Here is a 12026-nt window from a genome sequence, read left to right as displayed (position 1 = left end):
CTATAAATGGATCTCTCTACTTTAGAAATCTAATTGAGCTTTAATTATATAATTATTTTATTGTTTAATATCTCCTTTTCCCCCGAGACTGTTGGAGAGAGTATAAAATGTTACTGTTATATATCCTGTAGTTTTTAAACCTTTCACCTTTTTCTACTAAAGTTTATAAATAGAACTTGATTAAATTCTATAATTCTTTAGGAAGCTTTTTCATAACAAATTTATAAAAGCTATTTGGTTTTTCTCTATGAAGTCAAATTTGTTTTCTTTTAAACACATAGAGTCTCTCTTTTTTCTAAAACTAAATTGTCCTTTTAAAGTTTACCTAGTTTGATGAAAATTTTGTCTACCACTTAAATTTAAAAAGCAAGTAAAATGTAAATAATGTGTAGAATTGTTTTATTAGTTAGAATAAATGTATTGGGGTTATTGTAGTTACATACTAGAAATCCAAGTGGAATATAGATATTTATCTGATTATCTGAATAATAAGTGTGATAACTAAACAGAGAGAATGAGAGATAGAAAGGGAGACAGAAATTTGCACTGGATTTTGTAGTTAAACAGTGCAGTGTGTATATGAGCTCCTCAGCTGATTCAGACAGCCCCGCTACCCCCACCCTGTCATTGGTAACTCATGCTGGTAAGAGCACTGACCTTGGTGTCCCATGATTTGAGTGCTGTTCCTGGTTGTCTTGGCCACCTGACCTTGTTCTGATCCAGTCTGTGCACCAGAGAGGTGATCAGTGCTGTAAAATACATGAGCCAAGTAAGGGTCAGTAAGAAGGAGGCATGTGATGCTATAAAGTACTTTAAAAAATCTAAGAAGTGGAACTTTACCTTAGTGTTTGGAGCCTGAGGAGAAATTTACTCTGCTTTTGTTCATTCTGATAATGGAGTGCTTTAGTGCCTAAGCAACACACTTAGGATTCTGGAGCACTGGTTTCCAAAGGTGGATTGTACTAGGGGAACTGCTTATGGGCTAAGAACAGATTAGAAAATGCAAGATATTTTTTTTTTGGTTCTTAGGGACAAATAATATGAAGTTTGCCATTTCTTGTTTTTAATTATTACAAAGGACTACTTACTTACTGGTAAACTATAAATTGATACACAGTATTCTAGCACAAAATTGGAATGTCTGACGTCCATTATTGGAAAGTATCTTCTGGGCTTTTAGAACATGTAGGTATTTGGAATTTATGAAATGACTGAGGAGCATTTATTGTCAGTACATAGTATTATTCTGAATTGGTTCTGATTTTTCAAGTACTGCTAGTCATATTATATATATTCTTTTTTATTTCAAAGAGGATGGGAGAGGGAGATAGAAACATAAATGATGAGAGAGAATCATTGAATGGCTGCCTCCTGCACACCCCACACTGGGGATCGAGCCCGCAACCCAGGCATGTGCCCTGACCAGGAATTGAATCGTGACCTCCTGGTTCATAGGTCGGTGCTCAACCACTGAGCCATGCTGGCAGGGCTCAAGTACTGCTATTATTTTTCTTTTTGGGTTATTAATCCTTACTTGAGGATGTTTTTTCCATTGCTTTTTCAGAGAGAATAAAAGGGGGGATGGAGGGGGAAGGGGAGGAAAGAGAGGGAGAAACATCTATGAGAGAGAGACACATCTATTGGTTGCCTCCCGCACGTGCCCTTGACCGGGAATCAAACTCACAACCCTTTGGTTCAAGGGCCAATACTATAACACTAGCCACATCAGCCAGGGCAGAACTGCTTGTTCCTTAATTATAAAATGCTGTAGTTTAATGTTATTATTATAACGGATTCTTTGGTTAGCCTTACATGGGCAATTTATCTTCAACCCATAATTTTCCAATAACTATTTCTTTATATATATATATATTTTTTTTTTTATTGATTTTTTACAGAGAGGAAGAGAGAGGGATAGAGAGTTAGAAACATCGATGATAGAGAAACATCGATCAGCTGCCTCTTGCACAACCCCTACCGGGGATGTGCCCGCAACCAAGGTACATGCCCTTGACCGGAATCGAACCCGGGACCTTTCAGTCCGCAGGCCGACACTCTATCCACTGAGCCAAACCGGTTTCGGCCCAATAACTATTTCTTAATCAGGGCTTTGCTAAAGTATAATATCTCAAATTTTGCTTTCACTTTGACATTTCATTACTGAGTTTGTAACCCTAAACAACCATCAAGTGGGAAACTGATGAAAGAAGGCATGTATTCCATATATTGGAGAGAATAGAAAAAGTCATAAAAGCCACTGCTTTGTATAGGCTGTAAAAGCAGTATTAAATATGGCACTTGTCCTCACAGGAAAATTAAAGGTAACATGAGGTAGTAGAAGGGGTAAGCACTCAACTGTGCATATCCTGTGAGAGATTTTTGTGCGCCCAACAATACTTCTAAATGAATGGCTTGATCCCTTCTAAGTGACTTCACTTTGTCTCATGCAGACTCATCAGACCCTTGCACAGTTGAGAGGAAAGCCCGAAGAATTAGTGTGACCTCCAAAGTACAGGCGGATGTCCATGACACCCAGGCAGCAGCTGCAGGTGGTTTGTACTTGTGTGTCTAGCATTTGTGCAAAATGTCCAAAGACACGTGTTAACCCATGTAGAGCCATCATAAGTAAAGACCAACTTTTTTTTTTTTTGCTTTAAAAAATTACTCTCTCTACTGAGTTTCTAAAGTGGTGCTGTCCAATAGAAATGTTAGCTATCTACATTAATTTAAAACATTCTAGTAAACATTTAAAAACTAAACAAGTAAAACTAGTATATCTTAATCTATATACAAGGCATTATTTGAATATGAAATCAATATAAATTATTATGAGATATTTTACATCTTTTAAAGATTTTATTTTTTAATCCTCATCCGAGGACATTTTTTTTATTGATTTTAGAGAGAGGGGAAGGGAAAGGGAGAAAGAGAAACATCAATGTGAGAGACCAACATCGATCGTCTACCTCCTGTACGTGCCTGAATAGGGTTCAAATGCATGGGATGGGACGATGCTTCAGCCAACTGAGTCACGCCAGCCAAGGTGACATTTTTTTTTATTTCATATTAAATCTTCCAAATCTGGTGTAAATTTTACACTTCAGAGCATCTCAATTCAGAGTGGCCACATGTCAAGTGGCTATCCATTGGACAGATTGCTCTAGATATTATATCTAGAAAGCAAGGCCAAGGAGAAGGAACCAAGATGGTGGCATAGATAAAAGCGGTACTCGCTGCCTCCCACAACCACATCAAAATTACAACTAAAATACTGAACATCATTTAGAACTGCCTGAAATCTGGCTGAATGGAAGTCTTACAACTAGAGAAGTAAAGAAGAAACCACATCAAGACTGGTAGGAGGGGCAGAGGCGCAGAACAGGCTGGTCCGACACACTCATGTGGCGTGTTTTTAATCAGGAGTGATATCAAGGCAGTGAGGTCTCCTGTGAGAAGCAAGGGGTCCCAGCCCCATACCAGAATGGTCAACCCAGGCTTCCAGTGCCAGGAAAAGAAGTCCCCCATACTTTAGGCTGTAAAAATCAGCAGAGATTGTAACAGTGACACGGAGGCTGCTGGATACCCAGGCAGTCCCTCTTAAAAAGGCCAGCACATGGACTTACTCAGACTCAATACCTCTGGGCTCCAGCACTCAGACAGTGGCTTTAGGGGATCCAGGGACATATGGGAAGGAACTGGAATGTCTGGCATCGGGGTAGGGATTCTGAGGTGGCTTCCTCCCAGATGGGGGTGTTCACAGGGGTCATTGATCCTGTGCTGGAACCTCTTCCATCACAGAGCTGACTGGCAGCCACATCTGAGTTTCCATCAGCATGGTTCACTCAGCCCTGGTGACTCCCTGAGCCCCCCCCCCCATCCAATTTGCAGCCCCACTCAAGCTGTTTGCAGCAACTTTTCTATATGAATGGTCTTTAGTGGTTCAGGTTTCAGACTTTTCTAAAATTTCTCAAACAAGCAGCAGCTGGCATCGGTGTGCCCCATACCTATCAATAAGAGGCCCAAGACAAAGCACTAGCACCAGCCTGCATAGCTTCACAGATTGTCCTTGCCTGAGCAATTCCAAGCCCAACACAAGGAGAAGCTATCTGTGGATCTCTGTAGCTCCTGCTAGGTGGCCCCATGTAGTGGTTGACTTTGTACCTGCCAGGAAGTCCCAAAGCCAGTGCACCTGGTGGACAGCTTCAGACCATGCCAGATTACAACTCTACAAATCCACAAGCAACACACTCAAGGGGAAGACTCAGCACCAAAGCCCCACTGAAACAAGTCCTGCTCCATAGGGGTGTCTCCTGCTCAGCAGCTCTCCCATTGTAGTTGCAGCTGGTCCTCACAGCCATTGACCTAGAGGTCAATTCCTCTCAGTGACTCCAATAGCAATCAAGGCTCAACTACAACAAGACTATGCACAAACCCACACAGGGACACCTAGAGTGCCCAGCTCAGGTGACTGGAGAGGTTGAGCCACTGGGCCCTATAGGACACCTACTATACAAGGCCACTTTACCAATTCCAGGAGATATAGGTGCTGTACCTAATACATAGAAACAAACACAGGGAAGAAGACAAAAGGTGAAGACAAAGAAACATGTCACAAATGAAAGAACAGAAGAAATCTCCAAAAAATAACCAAATGAAATGGAAGCAAACAAACTACTAGACACAGAGTTTAAAACAATGGTTATTAGGATGCTCAAGGATCTTAATGAGAGCTTCAGGGACTTAGTGAGATTTTCAAGGATATTAGTGAGAATTTCAAAGACATGAAAAAGGACCAGTCAGAAATTAAGCATATACTAACTGAAAAAAAAATAATTTACAGGGACTCAACAGAGGAGTAGGGTATTCTGAGAATCAAATCAATGATTTGGAATATGAGAAAGCAAAGAACACCCAATCAGAAGAGCAAAAAGAAAAAAAACCACCCAGAAATATGAAAACAGTGTAAGGAGCCTCTGGAACAACTTCAAGCATACCAACATTTGCATTACGGGGGTGCCAGAAGGAGAAGAGAAAGAGCAAGATATTGAAAACATATTTGAAGGAATAATGACAGAAAATTTCCCCTACTTGGTGAAAGAAATAGACTTACAAGTGCAGGAAGTACAGAATCTCAAACGAGGAACTCAAAGAGACCCACACCAAGACACATCATAATTAAAATGCCAAGGGTTAAAGACAAAGAGAGAATCTTAAAAGCAGCAAGAGAAAAGCAGTTAGTTACCTCCAAGGGAGTACCCATACAACTGTCAGCTGATTCTCAACAGAAACTATGCAGGCCAGAAGGGAGTGGCAAGAAATATTCAAAGTGATGAATAGCAAGGACCTACAAGCAAGATTACCCAGAAAAGCTATCATTTAGACTTGAATGTCAGATAAAGAGCTTCACAGACAAGAAAAAGCTAAAAGAGTCCATCACCACCAAACCAGTACTACATGAAATGTTGAAGGTATTCTTTAAGAAGAGAAAGAAGTTGAAGAGGAAGAAGAAAAAAGATAAAAATATAAATAAAATGGCAATAAATACATATCTATCAATACAATGTAAAAAAATCAAATGAACAAAATAAACTAGTTAATAAAATAAAACCAGAGGCATGGAAACATGGAACAGACTGAGGAATCTCAGAGATTAACCAAAGAACTTGTATGCATATATGCATTACCTATGGACACAGACAATAGGGTGATGAAGGCCTGGGTCAGGGCAGAAACTGGGTAGAGGAGGGCAATGGCGGGGGGGGGAGGGGTGGTATTTGTAATATTCTCAATAATAAAGATTTTTTTAAATGAAAGCAATGCCAAGTAAATGTAACTTGAAAGCTCTTGACTTTATAACTTCTCACTGAGCATTTATAACGCTTCTTGAACTATATCCTGTGATTCAGTGAAAATAAGGTTTCTAAAAATATTGCACATGTTGGATTTGTACAAGTATTCTACTTGATATTTCTTGATATTAACTAGATGGAAAGATCCCAACCTAAATACAAACCAAGCATGAAACTGTATTGCACTTCATATAGTTAAAAGAAATTTGTCTTTCTTTATCATTGGCATATTTCCCATTTTGGAAAAATACCAACTATCTTTGAAAGTGTAGAAAATATTTAGAATTTTTGAAAATTTTATTTGCATCCTTTTGAGCATTTTTATCTTCTGTATGCTAATTATTATGTAATATAAACAGTATTAAATTGATGTGATATTTATGAGAATGGTCATTTTGTGGAAATTTAGCCAATTAAAGGAAACACCTATTTCCGTTTTATTGTGTATAAACATGCATATTATTTTGTTTTTATTTTTCATGAGGTCTGAACTATCTTAACTTGTAAATTGTTCCATAAATATTTCACACCTGCAAGTCATATGAAAATAGACATCTAAAATGTATTTTGTGTTTTAGATGCTTCTATTTAAACACTACTTCCTTAAGATGAAAAGAACAGTGTCTTTTTTTTTTTTAGCAGTATCTTTTTTTAGGGCCAACAATAATTCTAAATTAGGTGCCTTTTAGCCCTGGCCAGCATGGTTCAATGCTTAGAGCACCAACTCTGTGCACCAGAGGGTCGCAGGTTCAATTCCTGGTCAAGGGCATGTACCTGGGGTTGCAGGTGGGATCCCCACAGGGAGATAACCAATGGATATGTCTCTCTCACATTGATGTTTCTCTCTCTCTCCCCTCCCCCCGCCTCACTTCCACTCTCTAAAATCAATGGAAAAAATATCCTCACTCCTTGGGTGAGGATCAAAAAAATTATAAATTAGGTGCCTTTTAAATATATTTGTTGAGAAGTTATTTCGGAGAGAGATACAGCGATTGGTTGCCTCCAGCATGCACTCCAACCAGGGCTGTGGATCGAGCCTGCAACCAAGGTATGTGCCCTTGACTGGAATCGAACCACGACCCTGAGTCTGTGGGCTGATGCCCTATCCACTGAGCCAAACGTGCTAGGGCAAGCCCATCTTTTTATAGTCACAGGACTAGGTTAGAGAACCCAATGGTTCTCTTGTAAGGCTAAGACCACCTCCTGATTGAGCCTGAGCCTTAAGCTTGCGGTAAGGTTCAGGGGTCTGACACCCAATTTTCTTTATCTCTAGAGTCTAGGGAAATGTTCACACCAGCCATTTGTCATTAAAGACAAATAGGTAAACCACAGTCAGCTCATTTACTTTCAAGGGAAGATATGCTTAACCCGGAATGGTAATTAATTAAAACTTTACCATGTCTCAGTTTCTTTTACCTGCTTAGAAGGCTGCTTACCTTAGATTATAATGTCATCTCCAGTTCACAGAGAGGATTTTCCAGTATTTTATGGTGCATCTTCACAGCCTCCTGACCTTGCTCCAGATTCCAGGGTGAATTCCATCCAGAGATCTTTAGCCTCTAGTTATTGACCCCATTTTCAGAAGGGACTGTTCCTAAAAGGCAGGATTTACAAATTAACTCTAGAAGCCTTTTTGAGCACAAGGCCAGAGAGAATGAGGACTTAGGAAGAGCATGTTAAGTTTCAAGGTTCTTTTTGTTTGGTTTTTATCTTTTTAAGAGAGAGAAACAACAATTTGTTGCTTCACCCATGTATTCATTAATTGGTTGTTTCTTGTATGTGCCCTGACCAGGGGTTGAACCCACAACCTTGGTGTATCGGGTCCACATTCTAACTGAACTACCCAGCCAGGGCTTAGTTTAAAGGTTTTTTAAAATAAATCCCAAGGACTAACATAAAGTTGCCAGCATTTTATATTGTATACACATAGACATTTAAAAAAAACTAATAGGTAGGAAAGAATCCTATATAATAAAAGCCTAATATGCTAAGTGCCCGGTCATCCATTCAACCAATCAAAGCGTAATATGCTAATGATATGCTAAGGCCGCTCAACCGCTCGCTATGATGTGCACTGACCACCAGGGGGAAGATGCTCCAACTGGTAGGTTAGCTTGCTGCTGGGGTCTGGCCAATCGGGACTGAGCGAGATGGGCCGGGCATGCCCCGGAGCCCTCACACGGTCCCTCCCCGGCTGGCCAATCTCCCGCGTCCCTCCACAGCCCTGATCGTGCACCAGTGGGGTCCCTTGGCTTGGCCCACACCCTCTCGTAAACCAGTTTCGGCCTGATCCCACAAGCCAGGCCAAGGGACCCCACTGGTGCATGAATTCATGCACCAGGCCTCTAGTCTGAGAATAAAAAGATAATTGTTTATATTGAATGAATTTAGCTTATGAAAAACTAACTGTAGGGGCTTTATCTTTCTCTTTTTACCATTCTGGGGAAAACTTTGTTATGAACTCTTACTGCCATTTATGAACCATCATTATTAAACACATGCATATTGTGAAACTGATGATCTAAAAGAAGTCACACATTTAATCAGATGCTTAATGTAGTATGGCTAGTATGAGGGGAAGACACATAAGACTAAAGATGGCAGGAGGAAGCAAAATTAATTTTTTAAATATCTTTTTTATTGATTTTGTAAGAAGGGAGAGGGAGAGGTAGAAACATCAATGATGAGAATCATTGATTGGCTAGAGATTGATCCAGCAACCCAGGCATGTGCCCTGACCTGAATCGATCCAGCAACCCAGGCATGTGCCCTGACCTGAATCGAACCACAATCTCCTGGTTCCTGGGTCGATGCTCAACCACTGAGCCACACTGGCCAGTGGTAGGATTATTTTTAACATGCTATATAACATTTCATTTTTTTCATTTGGCTGGAATAACTACTATCTATGGATAATGAGCTTGGAAGGTAATCTATACTAGACTTCTTGTTTTTGTTTGTTTTTTGGTAGTTTTTAATTTCAGTTTGGATTATACTTGGGGGGAAAAATCAGTCTCTTTTCTCTCTTTCTATTCTAACTTCCCTCAGAGCATCTACCTGGCTCCAAGCACAATCCTCAGACACAACCCCGAGATGAAGACTATGAAGGGGCCCCATGGAATTGTGACAGCTGCACGTTTCTGAACCACCCAGCACTAAATCGCTGTGAGCAGTGTGAGATGCCCCGGTACACCTGAGTTGAGAAGAGTCTGCACCAGGTTGACAGTGAAGCTGAGTGCCCATTAGAAGAAAAGGAAACTGTGGGGATCTTCATCTGTCCAGCCTTTTTATTTCAGATTCCATAGGGGGAGGAGGAATGGCACTGGAGCTGCCTGTGTTCACTACAGGAAAAATGGGGAAGGTTTTTTCCCTGTCTTAACTCATTACAGAGTGAGAGACAGAAAGGGATACTTGAAACTGGGAAAGGATTCTCTCCTGAAAGAATGTACACAGAGAAGTCAAGAGCTCTTCTGTGGAATCCAGTTGTTGAAGTTACTGCTGAGTGGCCCTTATTTTATAAACTAGAACTTTGAATCATATTGTGACATGTTACAGTTTATGCAGACAAACTGTGAATCCCCATAGCAGACTTATCTGGTCACAGCTCTCTGAAAAACTAAGAGTCCCCCCCCCCCGCCCTATGCTTTTTCCCATTGCTTCCTACTGAAGAGGACAGGAAGAAGCACTTAGAATATGATGGGCGGGGGGCAAAATAATAGGGTATTTGTAACTGCTGCTTTTTTCAGGGGTAATTTCCAACACACAAACAAGATGTTTTAAAATGTGATTTGCAGTAGTCAGGAATTAGGCATATTGTGCCCTTTGTCAAAAGTATAATCATTGCTTGTACAATGATTCATCAAGCTATATCAACACTGGTAACCAAGACCTAATTACGCCACATAATAGATATATTTTTGAAGTTACTGCATGCTTTTATTAGGTCATTGGTTTTAAAAATAAAAAAAAACGAGTCCTTACAAAGTATGATTTTATGAATGACCTTCTCGTAAAACTGTGCTCTGTCAGTAGCACAATGAATGTATGCCAATTGTAAATCCATTCCAAAATCCATTTGGAAACCTTGATCTCAGCTGTGGTTCTACAAGATACATTTGCAGTGCATAGGGCCTTTTTGCCCCCTCCTTTCAGTTTTGTGAGGGATTCATGATGTTTACAGCACAGATAATACTTTGTGCCATAATCCTAACTTAGCTGAAAAAAATTAATATTAGTTCAATAAATATTTATTTGCACATACATTCATAAACCAGAGAGGGAAAGTACAGTGGGCCAATATCATAAAGTTGGGGAGGAAGAGAAGGCTAGTCAAAAAAATTATTAAGAATAAGGTGAATAAAAAGGACTTTGAAGCTAAGAACTTTTAAAATTTAATATACTATATTCAGAAATAACACTGAGTTCCAAGTAGTTCAAGTGATACTGAAGCACTCCTTATTTATGAAACTAGAACTTTAGGGTGTGCACAACTGAAGAGATGTAAAATCATGTGATTCCCTAGAATGCACCACTGGAAAAATTTTAATAAGACATTCAATTAAGGATTCTACCATCGTTGAGAATTGGATTTTGGAATCTTCCCCTTATTTGGGTAAATATAAACAGCAATAAAATTGAAAGTTTTTCTAATCCTTAAAGATTTTTCCTGAGGTTATAAATTTAGAAATATCCACCTTCCCTCCCCCACCCCCCACGCACACACTTTAAGCTGTCATTGCATTCTAATTTGGCCGTAATCTCTGGCAGACCTAGAAAAATAAGCTGCATTTAATAGCATAATGAAACCAAAGGCATAACAGTTCATCATAGTTTTCCATCAAAATCATACTTTCACACTCTACAAAGTGTGGCTATGTAATTACACGGATAAAACATCTCTCATACAACAACTGTGGCAAAACTGTGAAAACAATGGTGAGAAAGCAGATGGACTTAAAAGCATTGACCTGAAAACAGCATCCTTTAAAGGCTTTTGTAACACTTATCTGTCAGTCTCCAATAACAGTCCTATTCTGTAACATTCCATCTTTGCCTTTGTATGGTTTCATTATCTCTTTAGTGATGGTGGACCCCACTTGGTATTTAGTAACAATTTAGGGGGAAATCTATATACTGGTTGGTGTTCTAGCTAAAGGTTTACCAGTATTCTTAGTGATATGCTCAAGTGGCAGCAACTAACTTGGCAGTTGACAGTTGAGAATGAAAGTAGCATGTTATGAAAACAGTTTGATGCTTTATTAAAACCATGTAGATGACTTTAAAACTATTGCATGAACACACATCCAGGTTACTAAGCTGCTGTCATACAGTTGATGCATGGTTCCAGACCTTAGGTGATATATCTAGTCAATCATTGTTTTCACCTGCCAGGGAAAATGAGAAACCAGTCTATTTGATAGGTATAGAGAGTGGGGTATGACACATCAGATTGATTTTAAGGAAGTGTTTTTTGTATGTGTTCATTTCTGATTGTGCACAAGTTTCATACACCAACATAGGCTGTATTCAGTTTTTTAAATAAGCAAAATCATTTGACACTGATAAATCTGATACATTTAACTGTGTCCCATGTATCCATTACTTCTTGTCTGTGACCAGTTTGAACAAGAATTAAGTCAACTTTCAAGGTAAAGGATCTCCTAGTTAGATTGATATATACAGACAATTGGCATATAAATGGTAGGATACAAATTGGATGGTGCCTGCCTGCTGAGGGGTGCCTATGCTCTTTAGATCAATTGGTACACTTCTTGTTTCTATTAAAAACTTTTTTTCTTAACACAGACCTAACGACACTTTTTTTGTTGTTGTTGTTAATCCTCATCTGAGGATATTTTTTTCCATTGATTTTTTCAGAGAGTGAAAGGGAGGGAGGGAGGGACAGAGAGAGGGGGGGGGGGAGAGAACCATTCATGTGACAGATACATATACATGGAATTGTTGCCTCATGCAGACACCCTCTCGGAGCAGAGTGAACCAGGTATGTGACCTTGACTGGGAATCAAGCCCGCAACCCTTTGGTGGGCAAGCTGACGCTCTAACCACCATGCAACGCCAGCCAGGCCAGACACATTTCAAATCGTATTTCACTGTTTAAAAAACTGGGTTTTTGGAGAGCACATTTACCATTTTGGTAAAGTGCATGGCCCCCTAAAT

General features: G+C 39.6%; 1 protein-coding gene across 5 annotated transcripts in view; it reads left to right on the top strand.

The window, feature by feature from the left end:
• TAB3 (TGF-beta activated kinase 1 (MAP3K7) binding protein 3) overlaps nt 1-11734 on the top strand; it is a 70776-nt gene extending 59042 nt beyond the window's left edge. For 4 of the 5 annotated variants that reach the window (XM_079765096.1, XM_079765097.1, XM_079765094.1 and 1 more), the window contains 2 exons: nt 2451-2549; nt 8898-11734. In XM_079765096.1, coding sequence (XP_079621222.1) covers nt 2451-2549; nt 8898-9046 — 248 coding nt within the window. In that variant the 3' untranslated portion in view covers nt 9047-11734. The remainder of the gene's footprint in view (nt 1-2450; nt 2550-8897) is intronic. The other variant, XM_079765098.1, reaches the window with a different exon arrangement.
• The last annotated feature ends 292 nt before the right edge of the window (nt 11735-12026 follow it).

The sequence above is a fragment of the Cnephaeus nilssonii genome, assembly GCF_951640355.1.
Source record: "Cnephaeus nilssonii genome assembly, chromosome: X".
In the NCBI taxonomy this organism is placed as follows: Eukaryota; Metazoa; Chordata; class Mammalia; order Chiroptera; family Vespertilionidae; genus Cnephaeus; species Cnephaeus nilssonii.
Note: the sequence above shows the minus strand (reverse complement) of the source record. Positions and strands in the feature narration are given on the sequence as shown.